Source organism: Amblyomma mixtum, chromosome 1 (assembly GCF_055824585.1).
Source record: "Amblyomma mixtum isolate Tamu chromosome 1, ASM5582458v1, whole genome shotgun sequence".
In the NCBI taxonomy this organism is placed as follows: Eukaryota; Metazoa; Arthropoda; class Arachnida; order Ixodida; family Ixodidae; genus Amblyomma; species Amblyomma mixtum.
Window position 1 is genome coordinate 323,067,942 of NC_143012.1, and position 22,438 is coordinate 323,090,379.

At 46.5% G+C, this 22,438-nt stretch overlaps 1 protein-coding gene across 1 annotated transcript in view; it reads left to right on the plus strand.

Moving 5' to 3' along the window:
* LOC149372741 (uncharacterized) overlaps nt 1-22,438 on the plus strand; it is a 46,736-nt gene that overhangs the window by 13,419 nt on the left and 10,879 nt on the right. Inside the window, exons 6-16 of the mRNA XM_089567279.1 lie at nt 2,004-2,467; nt 3,264-3,389; nt 3,772-3,945; nt 7,344-7,493; nt 8,306-8,560; nt 11,732-12,004; nt 14,246-14,407; nt 15,638-16,018; nt 16,692-16,859; nt 18,246-18,512; nt 19,363-19,662. Of these exons, the coding sequence (XP_089423405.1) occupies nt 2,004-2,467; nt 3,264-3,389; nt 3,772-3,945; nt 7,344-7,493; nt 8,306-8,560; nt 11,732-12,004; nt 14,246-14,407; nt 15,638-16,018; nt 16,692-16,859; nt 18,246-18,512; nt 19,363-19,662 (2,720 nt within the window). The remainder of the gene's footprint in view (nt 1-2,003; nt 2,468-3,263; nt 3,390-3,771; nt 3,946-7,343; nt 7,494-8,305; nt 8,561-11,731; nt 12,005-14,245; nt 14,408-15,637; nt 16,019-16,691; nt 16,860-18,245; nt 18,513-19,362; nt 19,663-22,438) is intronic.

Here is a 22,438-nt window from a genome sequence, read left to right on the forward strand (position 1 = left end):
AACGTTTCAAGCTATATTTAAAAAGTTAATTAATTTATCTCGACTAATTATTCAAGTAGGTCGAGCAAAAAAATGGTGCTGCAACTTTAGATAAACCCTAACAACATCCACGCAACGTCAGTTCTGAAGAACGCTTAGATTTTTTAAAAATCATTATCTAAGTTATCTGGGACACCTTGTATACGAACAAAAGGGCAAGGTTGAGAAGACTAGAAAGAAAGCCGGAACCCACACAAGATGAGACTCAAAATCAGCTGTTTTCTTCTACCGAGCTTACAACAAATTAAATAACCAGAACGTATCGTACCGCCACGTCGAAGACTTGCAACACAATTTCAATTATTCTAATCTGAAAACCATCTATTAACGCTTCAGTCTGTCCCGTCAGATTTCGCTACATAGCAGATTAACTTGCCCGTGCGAACTTCTCCTGTTCAAAGCCTCACGAAAATAAATTTAAATGCGCAAAAGTAGTGCGAGCTTTTACCGCTGAACAAGATTACCGAAATTCTTAACAGTGGAATGCCCCCTGAGAATTTCATTTAAGCTTCTCGCTTTTCGAGGCTATCGATCACTGCAGCCTAACTTACTTTGCCAAAAATTTCATTACGAGCGTTTAATGACTAGATAATGGGATGGCGGGTGACAGGAAGTAAATAAGCAAAAGACAGTGGTGTTCCGTGGGGATAATTTTTTCGGCTGACATGCGCTGAAGGGAGCGTGAGGCAATTTCAGAAAGAACGAAGCCACGAATACTGCGTTCATCATTTGAAGTGACCGTTAGGAACCGGAGTAGCTACTGGGTGGGTGTCCGGAGACAAAAACTTTAAAAGCGTTTGAAACTGTGAAAGTCGGATGCTTCATGAAGGAAGATAGCGAGGCACTTTACTAGAGATGTGCTTTCAGCTGAAACGAAAACAGCCACGCAAGGTTTCACTTAATACAAGTTTTAGAAATAAAATAGATAAACAAGCGTGACAAGTGAGGACGAGATATGGGATCGGATAGTGCCGGTGCGCTAAGTACAAAAGTTGCTCATTTGCTTGTCAATTTTACGCTGCTTAATAAATATAATGCTCAGTGCACTTTATGTTTACGTTTAGGCCTAGAGAGAAGCGTAATTATATTAAAAGCCAAGCCAGTTCTGTTCCTCAAGAAAACGGCAGCAAAATGTACGGAAGACAGCGCTCTGAAGCGCATAAATGTGAACTTCTGATCCAGCTTAAACATTTTTCCTTATCTTTTCACCATTCAAAACTGCAGTCTCCCTGAATGTTCATCAAAGAAAACAGATACTTTGTTCTAGCAGCGTAGAATGGCCAGTGGTTGAGGCTGTGTTGCTGGAATAGTAAAAGAAGTCCGAGCAGTCAGCTTAGCCGATCTTTGTCGCGTGTCGTCTGTTAGACGACACAGGACAAAGGAAAGCCAACCAACCTATAATTTGGAGAAGACCACATTGCCCATTCTTCAAGCTGTGAAATCCTATTCGAATACATTGCGCCCTTTTTCTCTTTTTTTTTTTTGCGAAGTACTTGTTCATGGTCCTTTTCGGTATCCGACGCCTGTTATGGGGCTGATTTTCTCTCGTACAGCATTCGAGTGTCTCACACCTTGCATGGTCACGGTGCGATCACCGCTTCAAATAGCACCCCTGGCTTTCTTAATGAAAGCGGTGAGGAAGCAGTTTTAATTAGCAGAAGCGTTATCGTAATATTTCAGCTCTGCTGTTCTGTTTCGCTGAAAACAGCGACTGGAATCGAGATGGCAACGAAAAACGGAAACATAAGCAAGTTAAGCAGAATTCGAAAACGTCTTGGCTGTGTGCTCCTTTAACAAGAACCAAACTACCAAACAAATACCTTCATTCACTCAAGTAACCGCACTTAAAGTGACAGTTAAGTCAGATAAGCTTTCGCCACATAGCATAAAAATTTGCTTCTCGCCCTGAATGTCTGCATGGCGGCATGACACGGGTAATGGATGCTTTACTTTTTCCTACGCAGGTGAGCTGCACGTGACGTTGAGGAGCCGCGAGGTGACGCAGGAGGGCATGGCTGAAGAGGTGGAGACGGCCAAGAAGACCCTCGAAGAGGCGCAACTCAAGGCCAAGCAGCAGGAGACCAAGCTGACGTCAGAGCTCGAGTGCCTCAAGCAGAAGATGGAGAAGCAGCAGGAGGAGCTGCAGAAGGAGCGGAAGAAGGCGGATGCGCTCAAAAAGCAGCTGGAGACCATGATGAAAGGCTCCGGGAGTGGCGCTACCGCCGACGTCATCGAGAAGGTCGCCTCGCTGCAGCTCATCGAAGAGAGCGCGGCCAAGAAGCAGAAGGAGCTCGAAGAGAAGCTGGCGCAGGAGCAGAACAAGTACAAGGAGCTCGAGCAGCGGATGGGCGTTATGTCCAAGCTGAACGAAAGCCTCGCGGCGAGCGTCAAGATGCTCGAGGCTAAGGGAAAGGAACTCGAGGAAGAGGTAGGCTAGACGAAATGACTACAGAAAGAATTGGAAAGCGTACTTTGCTTTAGTGTTGAGTGTTTTTAGGAGCAAAGCGCTGGTGTCTTAAAAATGAACGCGATAAATGGCCTCAACTAATTGGCTGCGCCCGAAGAAATACAAAAGATGGTTACGTAAAGTTATCCCTGGGGCTTCTGCAGATAGAAAAAGCAAAGGCCATATGAAAAAAAAAATCTAAACGTGAGCTTCTGTCTGCCCGGCATCTCTCCTATGCCTTATAACTACTGAACAAATAGCCATTTAATGAAAGTGGTGTGCAGCCACACAGATCCCGACCTTTCTTTTCACGCAAAGCATACCAAATCCATAATATCACAGCAAGTGGTAAGACCTCTGCTGGAATATTTTTTGCACTGGCTGATCATTCTCTTACTTTGTTCGTATCGGAAAAGTATAAGAAAGTTAAACTATAAGGTTTTTGTTGCCACTTGAACAAATATTGATTTAATAATCCTGGTTCAAGTGGTCAGAGCTGACTTACCCAGTACATTGGAGAAGGCTTTTCACGTGCTTCCGCACATGGAAGCGAATGCAAAAAGAAAAAAGAAAGAAAGCGGCGCATGGAAGAAACTGGAAAGATGTACGGAAAGAAACAGTGTTCGTATTTCATTTTCCAATAACAGTCTCGATCAAGTATTACTTCACTTCAAGCGAGACAATATCAGTAAATTCCGCTCAAATGAAGGCTTCAGTACACATGGTCTGGCGTCTCAAGGCGTATAGCCAATTCCTTAAGACGCATTCTTCCGTCCAGGTTCAACAGCGCAAGAAAGCTCTGCAAAGTGCCGAGACTCAGGCGAAGCTATTCAAGGGCAAATTAGAATCAACAGAGAGCGGCTACACGCAGCTAAAGAAAGAATGCAGCCAACTTCGTGCCGAGGTAAGTGTATTTCCAACAAGCAACAAGAGCTTATGAACACTTGAGTGTGACGATATAGTGCTTTATTTTTCTCAGTATTCACCCTATTTCATTCATAGACTGGATTAACAACTCTGCAGTAATGTTCGTTTTTAGAGTGACAAGTTTTTGATATTAAGTGCTAGTCTATTTTATGTATTTTATAAATCGTTAATGCATAAACGTATAAATACACATTGACATACATAAAGACAAGTTTATACAATTTTATTTACAGTATACTCTAAAAATTTCTGCTGGATGATTAGCGCGGATATAATGTTGAGCAAATCACTCATTCGTGCATTTCCAGCAGCCCACAGCAACGATCCACTTGTGCGCCCTTTAAATATTTGCTCCGCAGCTGCAGGAGGCCAAATCTAAAGACCCGAGCGCACCGGCCGCATCGCCGGCTCAGGCCGGAGTCACGTGGACCAAGGAACGAGAGGAGCTGAGGCGAAGGCTGGAAGAAATGAGGCAAACGCTGGACGTTATGACTCGCAAGGAAGTCGAGAAGGAAAAGCAATTCCAAGAAAAAGTAAGTTGCCCGAAGTCAGGCTTGTCTTGCAGCGCTTCTTGTTGCCTTAAACAGCCGACGATGAACAGTATTTGTTGGTTTTTACCAGAAACTGTTTCTTAGCGCCCGCGACTGGCTGGACATCAGTACTTGCGGGGAAATTACAAAAGCCGGGCTATTGTGATGCCCCGTTGCAAACTGGCGCCCACTAGGCGTGTTTGTGATGTACTAAATACACTTCCACCGCTGTGGCCTTTGCCGCGATTTTGGGCACAAATCTTCGCTGTGCGTAGAGAGGAGCTGATTAGGCACACAGAAAGCAGAAACGTGCTGGATATCTACTTGGCAGGTACGCGCTTTCGAACGTCGAGAACACTGAACAAATTCTGTCTCTCGAAGCACGAGACAGAGATATCTGTAGAGACAAGTTCCTCAAGTTCTCTTGATGCGAATACATGAAGGCCTGCGAAGTAGCACAATTTACAGAAACCTCACTTTCGCTGGGAAATGGGGTTACGATGCGTCCGGACTTTAAACTGGGCGGCAAAAATGGCTACGAGTGAACGTATATGGTGTGTATGCGGTCAGCCTCGCTAAACCTTCCCCACATCTCACTACTTACATGCAGAGGTGAAAGGGGTTGAATAAGAAATAAAAACCTGGGAGAAGTATTGCAGAAAAAAAAAATGAGAGGAAAGACGAAACTAGTCCTGCCGTTTATTGATTTGCTTGTTTTTCTATTCGTTCGTTTGTTTGTTTTTGGGCTAAGCCCAGGAAAAAGCTAGAATATTGCTCTCAAGAATGGTTGGTTCGTTTAACGGTCGGCATGATAGTAAATACAAGAAAAGTTTATTTTAGAAACCTTAGAGCTGCCCTGAGAGACGAGCCTGGGTGCGCGCCTTTCAGCTAAGCGAAAGCCGCTATGGGCACACCGCAGAGCATTTCGAGCGTGCTGTCGAAGACACGCTCCTTCCGAGAACTGGGTGCGACCGCTCATTATTATACGATGTATCGCTGCGAACCTTGCACGCCATGTCGCAACCACACCGGGAGGCGAACTGAAGGCCACCTTTTTTCTCTTTTTGCTTTGAATATTTGTTTCCTTTTAATTCTGTATAATTCACTTTTCTACTCCTATTTAAACTACTGCCATCTAGTGTGGGGCACAGCTACGGTTAGCTGTCTTCAGCGTATCTACATTTTTCAGAAAAAGTTTCTTCGTCATGTTTACAATGTCCCCTGGGACTCGCCAAGCAAAGATCTCTTTCTACAAAGTGGTGTGCTAAAAATACACAACTTGTATAAATATCGCTTGAGTGTCCGGTTTAAACTCGAAACACGTAGAAATGTAAACCACATACGTAAACTTGCTGAACTACATACCCGAGATGCAAGCTACACAACAAGGTATGCGGAGACATGGATAGTCCCGACCCCACGGTTAAACTCGGGTAGAGAACGCCTGCAGTTCACTCTTTCGTCCCTGCTAAATGCGTATATATATAATAATTTTGACCTTTTCAGTTCGTCAAACAGGCCTTTGCGTGCTTTGTATGCTAGCATGTAGGATTTTTTGTCTTGTGCTTTTTTTTTCTTCTTTCTCTTTTTTTTTCTTTGCTGCCATTACCTGTGTCTACCCAATGTGAATATTGTGTCAATATTGTATAATGTTCTTTCGTTTTCTCTTGTACCTGCTCATTATTGTATACTTGTTATCACGCTTTGCAACTGCCTTTTGTATTAAAAGCCTTGCTGTCAAGCTGCTGCCAAGCGAAAGGGGGCTGCGGCTTAGTCAAGCTGTCTCTCAGCTTTTTCTGCGCCTCCGCTGTCTGTATCTTTACAAGGCAGAAATAAAGAATTTGAATTTGCTTTATAATTATATCTTTTGCCCCGACATCCCTCGAATGCACATTGCTGCTTCTCCAACCCATGCTTGAATGGAAGGTTATGTGCCGCCATTAACAAACCTCTGGGAACGCGAAGAGGCTCCTTGGATCTCGCCATAGGCCACCTTAAGTTACAAGAGCGGCCTACCGCAATCTGCTGATGCACATGGTGACAGCAGGCATCTCTTCGACTTTTACGTTAGGGTGTGGCCACCAGAGAGTGTGTGATCATAAGTATGTCTTCTTAAGTAATGACTGCCTGTTTGCTCAGGGGTAGGTCTCTTTACATACACGGAGCCACATGCAGATGTTGGTATGCTGTTTCTGTGCAACTCTGTGCGCGTCTCAAGTCGTTTCCTCTAAATACCTCACGCCAAATAACTGCTTTAGAGAAACCAGTGACAAACGTTGCCTGTGGTATTCTTTTTACTGCGGGCAATATTACTCACTGGTTAGTCATTTAATGAAGTACTAAACTCTTTGGGGGAAAAAAAATTAAAAATTCCCGAAGTCGGCAGAACCTCGTTTTTTCACAGTATGCTAGCAAGACAGCTGGACCTATTCGACCAGCTTGTCGTACTAACTCCTCATTTTCAATTTCGATCAATGACGAATTCAGCATTTCAGAAAGCGTGAGCACCACAAGGCGCCAGGGGCAGAAAAACAAAGGAAAAGAAGAGAGTTACGAGTGGTAGAGACATTTCCATATCGTTAGAACAAACCAACGCCCTGTCACCTGCCGACACCCACAACAACGCCTATATGTTGCGCTTTCTTATGTTGTAAGGTGTCTACGTACATAAGAACACCGCTGTACGCTTAAGAACCTTTCTTACTGATTACGCGCCCCATGGGCTCGCTGTTTTTCACTGGGAAGCCAATAGGGAGTCTCCTATTCAACTTCAGATTATATGGCTAAATTATAACTCAAGAGAGTGTCCAAGGAGGCTACACCTTAAAGATGAGGGCTGCGTATTATCTTGGTCGGTCAAAGTCGACAAGGCCAAAGCTGGAGAATGTAGACATTGATATATTTTCTTCTAGATGTGGCCTACCACTAGGCATTAAATAGAGTTCTCTTCATATCTGCTTTCTAGAACTTCAGTGCTTTAATATGTTTTGTCCCACCGGAAGCTGCACTTGAGAGGCAAACATAATTTGTCATTTTCGTTTTCTTCCCTCCACCTTCTTCTTTGTTCGCGCATAGCGATTACCCCGCGCATACCGGCATTTCGGAAGCCTCATTTTAATTACGATCGGAATGAATAATTACCTCATTACTTCTACAAAAGGGAGTAGTATGTCTTGCATGATTATATAGTGCTCACCCACTCATCGCTCCTCATGCGAATGACATGCTCTGAAAGAGGCGGCGGAACATTATTGTCCTAATATCCATTTATAGAGGAGCAGCTATGGACGCTTGTCTGGTTCTCTTGCGTTTTGCTTTCTATATTTTTATTTAGGTTCTGCGCATTTACACTCTGTGTTGTTTTTCTCATATTTTTCTTTCCCGTCATTATTTTTCGTCAGGAAAACAGGCTCAAGCAAGAGCACCAAAAAAACCTCGAGAAGAAGCTGAAGGAGGTTCGTGAGTTTCTGCAGGCAGAAATCAAGACCCTCCAGGAGGAACACACATCGATGAAGAACCGTCTCAACGAAACCATCGACAAATTTGAAAAGGTGCCCACCCCGAAACTTGGTTTTTCGTATTTCTTCCTCAATAAGAACAGCCGGCGGGTGTCATTATTGTAATACCAGAAGTAAAATGCTTTAGCCAAGTAATAATGCAAGAGGAACTTAAAAAGAAAACAAAGTGGTTGTGTTTTTTAGATGTCTTTGCGCATAATGTTTTCTGTATCGCAGTTGTTCTCTTTAGTACTTGATGCATATTAGGTGCTACATATTAGGTGCTACAGCGGTGTATAGCAGAAAACGGCTTAGTGCTCCATTACTACATTCTGGAATGCCAGTCGTGCCGCTCTAGGAAAACATTTTCCCACGTATTGCAAGCTACGCAAAAAAAGAAAAAAATGAGGAGGGAGGAGTGGTGGGATACCTTACGTTCTAGGGGCATGAAAGCGAAACAGTTTGCTTGTCCGTCGGGTAATGCCAGAAGAAATGTTTTTGCGTCATGCTGTTATAAACGCTTACAATATTCGACTTTTAAATTGTGCTGGAAATGGGGGAAAAAAAGTATTGCCGCGAATCTTTGTAGTGTTTGCCTGTTCGTTCTTCAAAGCTGCCTGCACGCCGATTTATCGCTTTGTTTATGACGCAAGGCGTGACCAGATCTACCTCGATTGATCGCATCCACGCGGAACCGATTCTGCGTTGTTCCAGATGCACGCCGTATCTCGAAAGTTCGCTGGCTTCCTTGCAACGATGGTGAAGTCCTACTCCATACAATGTTCCGAGCACGGCTTCCGGACTCTAATGTACTACAAAACCCCTCCCCAACGCGTATAACCTTCCTTCTTTTTTCTCGCCCACAGAAAGAGCACGAGTTGAAGGCGGTCTCCGACAAGCTCCGCCAGCTGAGCAACTCCCAGCGGCGCGAGAAGGAAGACTGGAGTCTCAAGATCGAGGACCTCGAAGAGAAGCTGCGCGCCGAGCTGCGCAAGCGCGAGCGGATGGAGCGCGAACACGAGCTCGAGTCCAAGTCCAAGGCTGAGGACGTACTCGTGGCGCAGAACAGGGTCGTCCAACTGGAGAGGGAGCACCGGCGTCTCGTCGCCAGGCTCAAAGAGGTTGGGCTTCGTCTGCAGGGGCGGGTTGGAAGGACTGGGGTCACCACGAGCCCTCAGAGTGCAAGAAAACGTGTAGGCATACGAGCAAAACACTGGGTGTAGCCGTTTTTAATGTGCCTTTCCGTTGACTGCCCATAGGAACTTACGTGTTATATCGACGCAGTCTTTCTCTAGTTCCTCATACATCGCTTGTTCCTCTTCTTCATCTTCCTGTTCTCTGGAGCTCCACTTGGATAACATCGGTAACCTTCAATCTCCTACCTATAAAGACTAGTATTCAGTGTACCCTGTGCGAGTCCATGTGCACAGAGTGCGCTCATAAAGACATTGGTGGCCCTTATTGTAATCGAGGTGAGCTGAAACCTAGACTGTTATCCGGGTGGTCACAGCTATTGGGACGCAAGGCCATTGCCGCTAAACACAAAAGCAAAATTGGATCCGAAAAAGTCACATGCACACCCCAGAGTTCAATCCCGCAATAAAAAAAAAATGTGAAGACGCCAAAAAGTCTTCAACCTCTGCCTCGTGTGACAAGACGTTAGGAGATCTCAATGCCTGCTCCAAAATTTCTAGCGTCGATTTGCCTGAACGTCGCGATACAATTCTATCGATACGCTAAACATGAGTAAGCCTATGTAAGAGTAAAAATGCAGTAAGCTGTCTTATAGCGCACTCCCTTTTAGGGACAGAGCATGCTGCCTAAGTTGCGGAGTAGGTATCGATCAGTAAATATTCGGAGAGCTTAATCTCTTCAACGTAGATATATTTCCACTGCAAAGCATTGTAACTCGATGAAGTTAGCAACGGAAGCAGACTTTTAAAAGATCTTGAGGGTAACACACAAAGCAGGTTGAAACCTCGGTTAAAACTTTCGCAACTGCTGGAGCTTCGCATCTTTTCAAGAGAGAATTTGTTTTCGTTACGAGCCTAAACATTCCTTATTTTTACGGATGGAAATCTACCGCATGGTTGAGGCGGAATACCCTGCCCCGTAAAGGGAGTGCGATAGATTGCGACTTACTTCCTTTTTACTCCTTTCGTGTCTGCACGCGCCGCGATGACTTAGTAGATGTTGCGTTCAGTTGCTGAGCATAAGGGTGTGGGATGGGATCCCGGCCGCGGCGGCTGCATTTCTGTGGAGGCGGTATGCAAAAACATCCTAGTAATGTGCAGTGTCAATGCACGTTAAAGAAACCAGATGGTAGAATTATTCTCTGGCCATCCAGTACGGCACCTCTTTCCACCCATGTGCAGCTCTGGTACTTTAAACCCCATATATCATGCCATACCCTACACTACCATACCGTAAGACACCTTATATTACAGTTCCATACGATGGCACCTTATCATACCTTATATTACTTTACCTTACCGTACCGTACCACCCGCCGCGGTGGCTCAGTGGTTACAGCGCTCTGTTGCTGACTCGAAAGACGTGGGTTTGATTCCGGCTGCGGCGGCCGAATTCTGATGGAGGCGAAATTCTAGAGGCCCGTGTACTGTGCGATGCCAGTGCACGTTGAAGAACTCCAGGTGGTTGAAATTTCCGTTGGCCTCCACTACGGCGCCTCTCATAGCCTGAGTCGCTTTGAGACGTTGAACCCTATTAAATCAAACCAACAGTACCACACCGTAACTTACCATACTATATCATGCCATGCCATACCATACCATACCATACCATACCATACCATACCATACCATACCATACCATACCATACCATACCATACCATACCATACCATACCATACCATAGCATGCCATGTCATGTTATGCCATGCCATTCTAGTCATTCCATTCCATACCCGACTTTGCCATACCATAGCTTACCATTCCGTGCCATATCATACCATCGCATATATAATGTCACAGCACATAGTATCACGCAATGCTATGTCATGCCATGGCGTATCGGTCGTTGCGTTCGATCCCGGCAGTAGCGGTCGCATTTCTATGGAGGCGAAATGTTAGAGATCCGTGTACTGTACGATCCAAGTGCACGTTAAAGAACCCCAGGTAGTTGAAATTATTCGGAATCTTCCACTACGGCGTTCCTCATAGCCTGAGTCGCTGTGGGACGTTAAATCTCATACAACAATTTCGATAGTTGCAGTTACTTAGGTTTCATTTCTGGAACTCTATCAAATCGCTTATATTCTCCTGTAAAGAAAAGCGTTGCCGTTTGCGAAGGTAATGGTAACTCATTAGAATACTGTCGTGTCCAAGTAAACTAGCTTTTCGATGTCAGAAGAACACCTGCATATGCCTTAGCCGCTTAGTTGCAATAGCTTTCCACGGCCTGCAGTTGCGTAGGGTCGCCCTAGAGGCAGCCGACGATATGGATCTGCTCACGCTTATGCACCGACTTCGGTCCAACCAGGATGTCAATGACAACGCCAGCTGCGCACGCAAGCCAGATACGGCGCCCACATGCTTCCGCTTGGTGCGCAGGAAGGAAAGCCCTGAGGTGGCCTGTGACTTGCGGCACTGAGCGTCACGTGATCGCAGCACAATGGCTTTGCAGCTGCTCGCACATGCCTCGTGCGGAAACTACTCCAGATGTGTTGCACACCGCAACTCGAACTGAGCACGTGTAACGCCATGGAATTTTCGAGCCATAGTATCTGCAAATATGAAGTACTTTGGGTACAATTGCGTGCAAATGTAAAGAATTTTAAGTGGTTATCTATTTACCTTGCGTCATTTTGCTGGTCTTTTGCAGCTGAAATTAAAACAGAAGTGTCATACGCGAAGCAAACTTCCGAACCGACGTATTTTCAGATCCAGTATTATACTTGCCTTGCTGATTTTCCCTTGACGCATCTTTCACTAGCTTTTGTAGCCTATCGCAACAGTTAAGTTCCTTTCAGTGCCGCGTTGGGGGGCGTCCGCGCACTTTACTGTACAACAGGCGCCTTTTCCGCTCATTTAATCTAATTTCTCCCCTATAGTTTCTTGAACAGTACTTAAATTTTGACTTCGATTCAAAACCACTATTCGCACAAGATGGCCTCACTTCTGATTTAGTTTAATGCGGGTCACAGAGATTACAATAATTCCACATTCGAAGTTGTCAAGTGCAAGAAGCTGTGGGGCGGCCATTGCGGAAATCATTGAGACTTGTAGTCGTCACCAAAGAGGATACTGAACAGTTCTTTTCTTTCTTTTCAGATGGAGGAGGAGAGCGCTGAGCAGCGCAAGCAGATGGATAAGGATGCGGCTAAGGAGCGCGAAGAGTACGACGACCTGACGACGCGCTACGAGCTGCTCGAAGAAGAGTTCCTCTCCATGAAGAACAACCTGACTCTCGAGAAGGACCAGTTGGACGCGGCGCTCAAGCAGCTACGCAAGGAGCACGAGCGCATCAGCGCCGAGCTGCGTTCCGTCAAGGAGACGCTCAATGCCCGCCAGGAACTGTACACGCGGGAGAAGACCGAATTCCAGGTGAGGCAGGAGCTCCGGACAGTGTTTCTCTAAGTTTCATGTGGGCATCGCCAGGGGGCTAACACTCTAGACTGTAAACAGGAAGGAGCAGAAAAGAGAGTAAAGTTGTCCTCTAGCACACACCCTTTTATGAAGGAGTGTGCGCAATTGGGCAGCTTACTACTCCCTTTTTACTCCCATTTAGATGGCTTCGTGTTTCGAGTGTAGCTTTTTGTTCGCATGTGTAGCACTGCTGGAAGAAGCACTCGTTTCTCTCTGTCGCTGGTCATTGCAGTCTATTTCGCAAACGAAGGTTCCTCCATCTGCCAGCTGTTGAGATCAAAATGTCCTTCTTTCTTGTCTCCCTCCCCTCTTGCAGAGTAGGTCTGTCAAATGTTTAGGGGGATCCCCCAAGGTGGAGTAGTTTTGTAATAACGGAGCAAATTACTCATTGGCTTGCACCTAGGCTCAGCCATACGGCTACAGAGGAAAGTTATACAGCTTTCTCAGAAACTTCAGAGTTAAAGAAAAATTCGTCCTGGTCCGGGGTTTAAACCCGGGACCACCGCTTCACCGAAGCAGTCGCTCTACCAAATGAGCTAACCGGAATGGCAAGGTTATGGTAGGGCCAGAGCAAACTGATCAACAACTCGAAGTGGGAACAATGCTGGTGAAATGTTTATGGGAATATCCCTACTCTTGCAGAGTAGGGAGACCTCCTCACAACCTCGCTCTAAGCAAAGGTGATGTTCATGTTCAAGCAGCCTCACGCTATTTAAATATTAAGTGTATGGGATGTAGATGTTCGTATAAATAAGGCCTCTCGGTTTTGGATGAAATCCCCTCTCTTTTTCCGATTTCAGCACCCACAGAGTGTTTCAGGAAATCAGGTTAAACTTGAATTTTGTTGCAGAACTGCCTCTCTGAAATCTATATTGCCAATGTGAACTGCTAAAAGTGATGTACGAAAACCAGCAGCTTCTGTAAAACCAGTTAAGAGACGCTTTCACGGTTAACTGTTGAGATCTGACTCTAGTCATTCTTTAAACCATTTCTATCCATGTCATTTCGAGGCGCGACTCGAAAAATACCTGTTCCAAACTAGATCCCAGGAAAGGGACCTTACTGTCGCAAATGCTACATCTAGCTGGCGAACGCTGATTTCAAGCTAACGTGCATGTCAAATAGTAGATATATATAAGCTGAAAGATGTCAGTCGTAGCTACGGTACATGCTGAAGTACGAAAAATTTAGAATGGGTACGACAAACGTAAGAATGCAGGTGTCAAAGAAACTTGAAAACCGCTCTTGCAAGCAAAGTTCTGCTCAAGCTCGGCACAAGTAAATCAAAAGAGTAAACATTCGTTACAAAGATTGCATGAAGCTAGTTCACTATATGCTGCGAGATGAATGCAATATAAATAGAATATTGAAATAAATAATAAGCTACACCTCGTAACGCCCATCGTAGGAGTATGGAAATAATGCTCACGCCAAGAGCGTTTCATTGAAGTCATTTTATGTTGCCTTCGCATTGGGCACACGCACCTCGTACGCAGCTTTATCCTACAAAAGAAGAGAAACCCACATGCGAGCTGTGCGGAGGAATGATCACTTTAAGCCACACTTTATAATCATACATAAAGCTCGTGAAACTGTAGAATAACCATTTCCCAAAATTTTCTTCTGACTGCATGCCTTTTCATCCTTCCTTACTCCTCGGAGAAAATGCACTGGTAGAAGTATCTTGTATTTTCACCTTTTTTTAAAGCAAGCAAGGAACCCAAAGAAGTTGTGATATTTTTAAAACATTTCAGCCCTTTCCTACAAAGCAGACAGGATCAGTCTTGCGCTTAACGCTCATAGCCTTAGTCTCTTATGCGCCATAAACCCAGCACAACGCAAAACAACAAAACGGTCTTGGAAAGAAGAACCGAAAAAAGAGCGTGTGAGATTGTACCACCTAGATTGTGAGCTTTTTTTTTTTTTGAAAAATGAAGTATTCTATGCTACGCCACACAACAAGTGTTCACGCTTATTTTTATTCATTGCAAAAAAAAAATAAAAAAAAATAGGGAACTGTGGAGTAGTAATAAAAAGAGCACGGCTTTACGTGTGATTTTCGGATAGGAGAATAGCCGTCGATTCCACCTCGCGTATTTCGATGTATAACTGAGACAGAAAGCGAACGGCCATGTGTGTAATCTAGAAATTGATTGGCATGAATTGATAAAATTTTGTTTCTTTTTCTTTTCCAAGCAGAACTTAGTTCGAGAGCTAGAGACAAGAGTGACTCGCCTGAAAGACATCGAGGCTGAAAGGAACCGGATGCGTTCTAATTTGAACGAGAGGGACGCGATCATCGAAGAGCTCAAGAAGACAGAGAAGTGTTTCCGTGAAGAAAAAGAAAAGCTTCGGAGAAAGGTAAGCACTAGTCAAGATGCGACCGATTACGACGCTTCTTGAACAACTAAGCTAGCTGCATAGTGTTTTTGAACATGAATATGAGACGAGCACATGATCGATGTGACAGGAGCACGCAACAAGATGTTACTTTTGAAGTAGCCCCCTAGTTATGGTATGCAAAAAGAAAACTTTACTGGGACTCCTAATTACACTATGTGTTGGCAATATGATAGCATTCGAAAAAAATATCAGTATAAGATTAGAATCTAACCGCCGAAGTGGAGCTGCCTCAACCTGTACACACGCGTGTAGTTACATTATAGGTGTGATAACATACCAGCAAAAATAATTGGATGTGTTGAACCGCCTTTAAGACCGAAAACGGCTTCGGTAGCGTACCATTTTTACATGCAAGATTTCAATTCCTGTAAATATGTCTTGCGTAGCAATATTGAAACCACACCAACGGCTGCAGCACCATTTTGACGGACCATTTGCCCTGAATCTCCGGAACACCTAAATGCTATGAGCCTAGTTGGTCGCGCTAAGTTTCGCAAGGCTGCTTCGCCGCGCAAAGCATCTTACTGCAGTGAAGACTGCGTTGTTAGAAAGAGCACCCGCGCCCTGCTAACATGACTATCAAGAACGACAATGAAAGCTGAAAGTAACAAAAATTTCAGTGATCTAGCGAATAAAAATAATCTTTCCTTGACAAAAAAATCTTTTTCCTCAACTCGTTTTTTCTGAGATTATGAGGGGTATAACACCACGAACTGCGAGCGTTTGAAGGCTTCTTTAGGCCTCCGATGCACTAAACTGCTCCACATATTCAGCCCTTAGCGTGCCCGCAGCTGTCTTTATGTTTTTCAAAGCGTGAATCACTTTCCAAGTCTTATTTTACTGGCATTTAATGTGGAACTTCTAACTACCGGAGAAGGACGCTATGCACGAGTAATGGGAGGGCGCTGACGTAACTTTGAGCTGCTTTGTATTCAAGCATGGAACCCTAACTATATAACGCGACATCTTTGCACAAGTTCAGTAAGTTTCAGCATATACAATTATGCTTAGTTGAAAAAGCTTGCAGAACGACGGCAGAGTTCCAGGCGGCTGGAGTCAGAACGAGCGCCAAGTTGCTGGCGAAGTCTTCCGCATTGTCTTCGCGCCGGCGTTTCGACGTGGTGTCCTCCTCATCTCAAACACGTCCTTTACACGTCTTTTATGTTCTTTTTTTTTTCACCTGACCAGAACGAAGAGTTGATGAAAAGGGTGGCCGAGCTGGAGCGTTCCGAGCGACACCTCCGCACCCTAACCGTGGGTGGCGCCAAGACGGACCAGCAGCAGCAGCAGAACCAGCCGACCCAGCAGCTGAACCAGCAGCAGCATGAACTGCGAGCCCGGCTCGAACACTCGGGCCACGTGCACAAGGCAGAGCAGGCGGCACTGAGGGCAGACTACGAGGGACGCGTGAGCTACATGAGCGCCGAGCTGCTGGCGCTGCAGGCTCAGATGGCCTCCCTGGCCCGCGAGAGGGACCAGTGCCGCGATAAACTGGACGAGGCTGCGCGCGAGATTGAGCAGCTGCGGGCCAGCTCGGCGCGCAAGGAGCGTTCCAGAGGAAAAGAGGCGGTACGCGGACGCTGTTTACGTTTGTGTGCTGTGTCGACTGCGCCTATACTCCAGAAACTTGAAGGCTAAAGGAAATACTTCAATTTAAATTGAGTACAGAGCACCGGGCTATCGAAAAGAAAATGATACATTTAAAGTTTAGAGACATGAAGAGAGCAGGGGGTTAGAGAATCAAATTTGCGGGGGCTTAGCTTTGGTTAAGCCTGGTAGGTTGCGAAATCAGGTGTTTTATACTGCATATGCAGCGCCTCTAGCGGGAGGAGCGCGGCGCGCCGTGCCAAGCGGCCGCCGTTACCCGACGAGCCGAGTTGGTAGCCCGTCTCTCGCTCCTGGTATGACATCATTAGCGCCTCTAGCGGGAGGAGCGCGGCGCGTCGTGCCAAGCGGCCGCCGTTACCCGACGAGCCGAGTTGGTTAGCCCGTCTCTCGCTCCTGGTATGACGTCACGCTGTGGCGTCACTAGGCATGGTATGACGTCAGGGGTCATTCTAAAGGTCTATAAAGGTCAAACGTGCCAAGCGGCCGCCGTTACGCGAAAGGCCGTTCTTGGGAGTAGTGTTGCTTTCGCAATAAAACGCTAGTTAATGATATCCTAGCTGAAAGCAAGAAGAAACTGGCATTGGCAGGGCATGCAATGCACATGGAAGATAACCAGATAACCGTGTCGTTTCAGTTCGACACGATGCAAAAGAAGGCCGAAGAACTTCGCGCGTATGCCGATGACCTGAAGAACCAGTTGGAAGAGTCTTTGACGGACAACCGCAAGCTCCGAATTCAGATGGAAGCCGACAAGAGTTCCTGGGAGATACAGCTCTCCAACCTCAAATCAAAACTTAACCAGGTGAGATTGCTTTCTTCGGGCTGAACAAAGCCTGTACTGCATATGACGCTAAACTCATAACAGAACTATACTGGAAAAAAGTAAATGATTGAAATGCAGAGCAGCTCCTAGCCTCACTGACAACGTACACCGTAAGAAAAGCAACTGATCATTTTGGTGAAAGTAATGGGATTGGCATGTCAATGGTGGATCTTTTCTGCTACCTGCATTCTTCAGGTAAAAAATTATTTCAACGGAGCTATTATCACATTCCTCCCTCGTCTTCAAAGAAAAAGAGGAGGGGTTGAACTTACAGCGATGGTTGTTACTTCTGCCCTTCCTCCTCGAGAGCGCGCACTTCAAGGCTCACAACATGTCTCCGATGAGCCCGATCTCCTACTCACCAGGAAAACATTCCTGTTTGCCGTGCTAGCTGCGTTCACCCAATATTATCCCGATATGGTTATCGCTGCAAAGAAATTAAGCATGAATGCTTACTGCAAACTCACTGTTTATTGTTTATACTGCCACTGTGACCAATATTTATTTCCGATTGTGGTCTACCGTATCGCAGCGCGAACTTAAGCTACAAAATCTACGATGTGCCAGACGCGCCGTTATCTTGCTGAAATTTTCAGCAAATAACAAAATTTATTGAATAAATATTTTCTACAAAGCACAAACCTTTATTTTTTTTTAATGCTCCTCGACCTACTTGTGACCGAAGTAAAAAGATGTCGTCTTCCACGTGGAAGTTTGACCTGTTTATGAGGTGGCAGGTTACTTTTTGTCTACACCGTCCTACGCGCTGCTATCTGCGAACTAGCAAAGACAAACAGCAATGAGATAGTCAGCTTACTCACGCTCATTGCGTGTCGCGGTTGTTTATTGGCTCCTATCACGGTGCCACTTCTGAAATTATATCATAAAATCTCATCCGTTTGGCTACCGTGGGTCGTAAATCATGATCAGCATCGTGGTTCAGTTCTTCACAATTCAGATGTGTTGCTTCGTATCTACATGACCACCATTCGCATGTGGCTCTTGAGTATGGGATGCTTTTCCGGGATGATCCTAGTGCAATGGTACAGAGAGCTACGGCAGATAAACAGATACGAAAATTCAACTAGCCGTTCAGAGCTCTCCATGAACTAATATGTCTCAACCGCAATGACGGCCAGGGCAGCCTCGGCGCACATCCGCCGCTTCTATCGCCATCACTGACGGCTAGCTCCTGTTTTCTCGGACATGAAGGCCTCTGCAAATCTGCTGTAGTTGCTACTGGCCAACATCATCTCCATAAATCCAACTATCGCTAGTGTTCTAGTTACTTCTTTCCACCAGCTTATCTTTTTTATGTTTGCTTAATATTATCTCTATTTACCTCTTCTTTTTTGTTTCTTGCAGTACGAGGAGCGTAACATCCTGGAGGCCAGCAGGGGTTCGGCCAAGCTGTACGCCAAGACGAGGCTGGAGCTGGCCTGGGAGAAAGAGCGCACAGACCTGCAGAAGGTGCTCGGGGACACCCAGGCGGCGCTGGCCGACCTCAGGCAGCGCTTCCTGAGCGCCGAGGCGCAGCGCGAGGCGGAGCGGGAGGCCGCGGCCAAGACCATCCAGGAGCTGCGCAAGCAGGTCGAGGGAGGCCAGGACGACGTCTCCAAGGACATCCTCGAGGTAGGTGGAACTTACAGGAAGCTCTGTGGGCCCTTGAAATGGAGCAGCTCTGTCGAAATGTTCACGTTCCAAGCTGTAAGTGAAACCCCGAACGGCGTCACGAAATCACTGCTCGCACAATCTACACGAATATGGTGGGAGCTGTAGCCGGGTACAGCTCAAGAACAGAGCGGAAAAAGAACCTCAAGATGCCCCTCCAGCCATTGGCGTCGACCGATGCTCCCCCTCTCATCCTGGCCTAATCGCATTAACCGCATAGTCACGAATATCGATCGACGCCAATTGTTGGAGGGCCTCCTTTCAGCGGCCTGTGTCGTCTCGTTCTTGAGTTGTAGCCTGCTATAGGAGAAGAATGGAGCACACAAAGTGTGCGCTGGCTACCGTTTATTTATGCTGTGTCATTTCAGTGACTTGAACGAACACCATCCACCTTGGCAGCGCCACTAACAAAGTTAAGTGTTAGACAAGCCATTTCACCTGGCTACGCACAAAACGCCCACTATTTGCGAAAACGCCAGAACAGGGTTGAAAAAGATAAGCAAAAATTTTTACGTTATGACGAAACTGGTTATACTATTTAGCGGTATACATTTCTCGTAACGAGTGAAATTTTTTTACTGATATGACTTTCTGTAGTCTGATACTGGCCCTAGCCGTCACTACACAATCGTTTCTGAATTCGACAGCAGTAGACCGGCCGGTATTGGCAGAGAAAACGCTGTCGCTACGAAGGGGTTTGTGCCGATATGAGAGAACGGCATAAATCTTTTACCGCTTTATAGGACGTACTTTAAAGGCATTTTTCAACTGCGAATACCTGGAACCTTGGCGAATCCTTGGCATTGTGCAGCTTCAGACGGAGCTTGAGGAGCTGAAGGACACACACGGCAGGTTGAGGACCCAGTTCGATCGGCTTCGCCGAGAGAAGGACCGTCTGGACAAGGAGCGCGAGGACCTCCGGCACCGGGCCGCGACGACCATGGATGTGCAGGCCCTGGTCACCGACCTGGTGGAGGACGTGAAGAAGGTGAACGACCTGGTGCGCCTGGAGGGCATCTTCGCCGCGGACCAGGGAAAAGCCAAGGCGGCGCAGAGGCCACTGCGCACAGGCTCCACGCCCAAGGACGATCTCGTGGCCTTGCTCCAGAAGGTGAGCGGGACAGCGTGTTGAAAACATTTACTGTCTCACGTCATTCGCATGGAGCCAAGTCATTGAAAGAGTATTTTTTTACTTGTGTAATAATTTATTTAGTAGGCAGTTTAAAAACGTCGCTGTGCCCGTTTTCATCTGCAGCCTAATGTCACTCCAAATAAGCAGCAGTTTCTGCTCCTTGTCGCTTTAGAATGTACCCTCCCGCACAAAATAATGTATCTCTTGCGCGTTTGTAATACCCGGCAATTGCTGTGCATCGCTACTTATCGGCAGATGCAGGGAGAACGCGCAGCAATCTCGTTATGCCTCTCTTCAGTGCTCAGCCGCCGCGATGGCTCAGTGATTACGGCACTCGGCTGCTGACCCGAAAGACGCGGGTTCGATCCTGGCCGTGGCGGTCGAATTTCGATGCAGGCGATATTCTAGAGGCCGATGTACTGTGCAATGTCAGTGCGCGTTAAAGATTCCCAGGTGGTCGAAATTTCCGGAGCCCTTCACTAAGGCGTCCCCCATGGCCTGAGTCGCTTTGCGCTGTTAAACCCACATAAACCATAAAGCAATCTCTTCAGTACTCAAGAGCTAATAATTTAGCTGTATGTACTCTTTCCTCTGTCTGCGTACGAGGCAATGTGGCAAGTGCAACAATACGAGCAGTACGTTACATGCGAAGTATTTATTTGGGAGCCTTGCTAAAGGGTTTTACTAGGGGACAACTTACCATGGCTATATTCGAATCTCGGAGCGACGCCTTCCACAAGGGTGCTGTTCACAAGCGCTCACAAGCCTTTAAGCTGACTCCTCGTGCTGGCGGCTGCGTGACTCTATAAAATAATACCAATCGCGAGTCAACGCCTGCTCTCTCACTTTCCTTGTCGTCGTCCCATTCAAAATGCGCTGTTTCTTTCTTTGGCGATGCACCGACTAGCTCAAGAGCTTACCCTCTCACAGATGACGACACAGGTCGTGTTGAAACTGTGCCCCATGATTCGGTAGTGGCCGCTGATCCGGATCATGAGAGAGAAGTAACTAGATGCAGGATGGTGGAGCGCATATGGCTGGTTCTCTCTGGTCATGAATGGCAGTTTACCAATATCCCTCAAAAGAAAAGTATACAACTGCTGTATCTTAGAGGTACTCATTTACGGGGCAGAAATTTGGAGGATAGGAAAAGGATCCTGCTTAAGTTAAGGACAAACCAGCGAGCTACAGAGAGAAAAAAGATAGGTGTAACGTTAAGAGATCGGAAGCAGGCAGAGTGGGTGAGGGAATTAACGCGGGTTAATGACATCCTAGTCGAAATCAAGAGGAAGAAATTGGCTTGGGCATGCATGTAATGTGAAGGCAAGATAACCGCTGGTCCTTAAGGGTAACGGAGTGGATTCCGTGAGAAGGCAAGCGTAGCAGGGGGCGGCAGGAAGTAAGGCGGGCGGATGAGATTAAGAAGTTTGCAGGGATACGGCGGCCTCAGTTAGCAAAGGACAGGGTTAATTGGAGAGACATGGAAGAGGCCTTTGCCCTGCAGTGGGCGTAGTCAGGCTGATGATGATGATGATGATGATGATGAAGTGAATGAACTACAATACTGAAGCCACAATTCCCATAAAGTGCATACCTCTCAGCACGCATAAAAACATTGCGCCTGCTCCAGAGGCCTTGAACTTTATTTTCCACGACGAATTACAACACGTTTACGATCATCATTATCAGTCGCTTTAAATCACCGTCACCGTTGCAAAGGTCGCCAAATGAGATGAGCAGGCCGAAGTTGTTTTCGTCGTCGGCGACGAAGTCTTCGCTCAGAGTGCCTCCACTGCTCGCTGTGGCAACACCTTTCGGGAGCTCTTTGGAGTGCGTCCAAGTCGGCTGTTATGAAAGGAACCTCGCCGCCCAGATTTGAATCGCTGGAGCCGAGCCCACAGCAGTTCATTACGCGGCTGCCGTCGGGCCGTGCAGTGCCCGTAGCGCTGGGCCGTTCCACAACGGGTCGTCCTTGTGGTGTCGTGGCCGCCTCCGCGTCTCATCGCGTGTCGGGGCCGCAGCACGGTTGACCTCTCGTGTATGACGTGCATCTGTCTGCGGAGCTGCTGATGTCACGCGAGACCTGCGAATCCTGTTGTCGCATACGCAGGGCTCTATCTCTGTGCACTCCGTGCAGTTTTGTATTTGTGCCCTTGAGAAGAGGGCTCGCATGCGGAACACTCTCAGACGAGGTCTTTAGTGTCTGCATATTTAGGCGTCTACCCTACGTTAAACCAAGGCTTTAATGAAGAGCGGTGCGTTGCACGCTAATAAAACTAAAATAAAAAAAGTGTGGTATAGGAGGTTTAACGTCTCAAACCTGCTCTGACGGACACCGTATAGTGGAGTGTTCCAGATTAGCTTATGCCCCCTGAGGTTCTTTGACAAACATCACACGGACGTCTTTTGCATTTCACCTCCATCGAGAAGCAGCCGCAGTGGCCGGGATTTCATCCCGCAATTTTAATTCCAGCGTGCCAACAGCAGTTTTGAGTTTATTACTGTTTAGCACACTTGTGCAACAATTTTCTGTGATAAAAAAAAACGAAATATTCTATAGTAGTAATTAAATTTCGACCCAATCAAAATACGTGCAAACTCTAAGAGAAAAGTGTAGAGCGCCTTTTAACAACGGCACCTTTATTAAGAGAGCGCAAGGAGAGGTACCCGATATGGGCGCTAAAGTCGAATTCTCGGCATCAAGAGTGCGCTGACATTCCTACAGCCCAGTGCCTAACGGCGGCTGAGTTGGCGC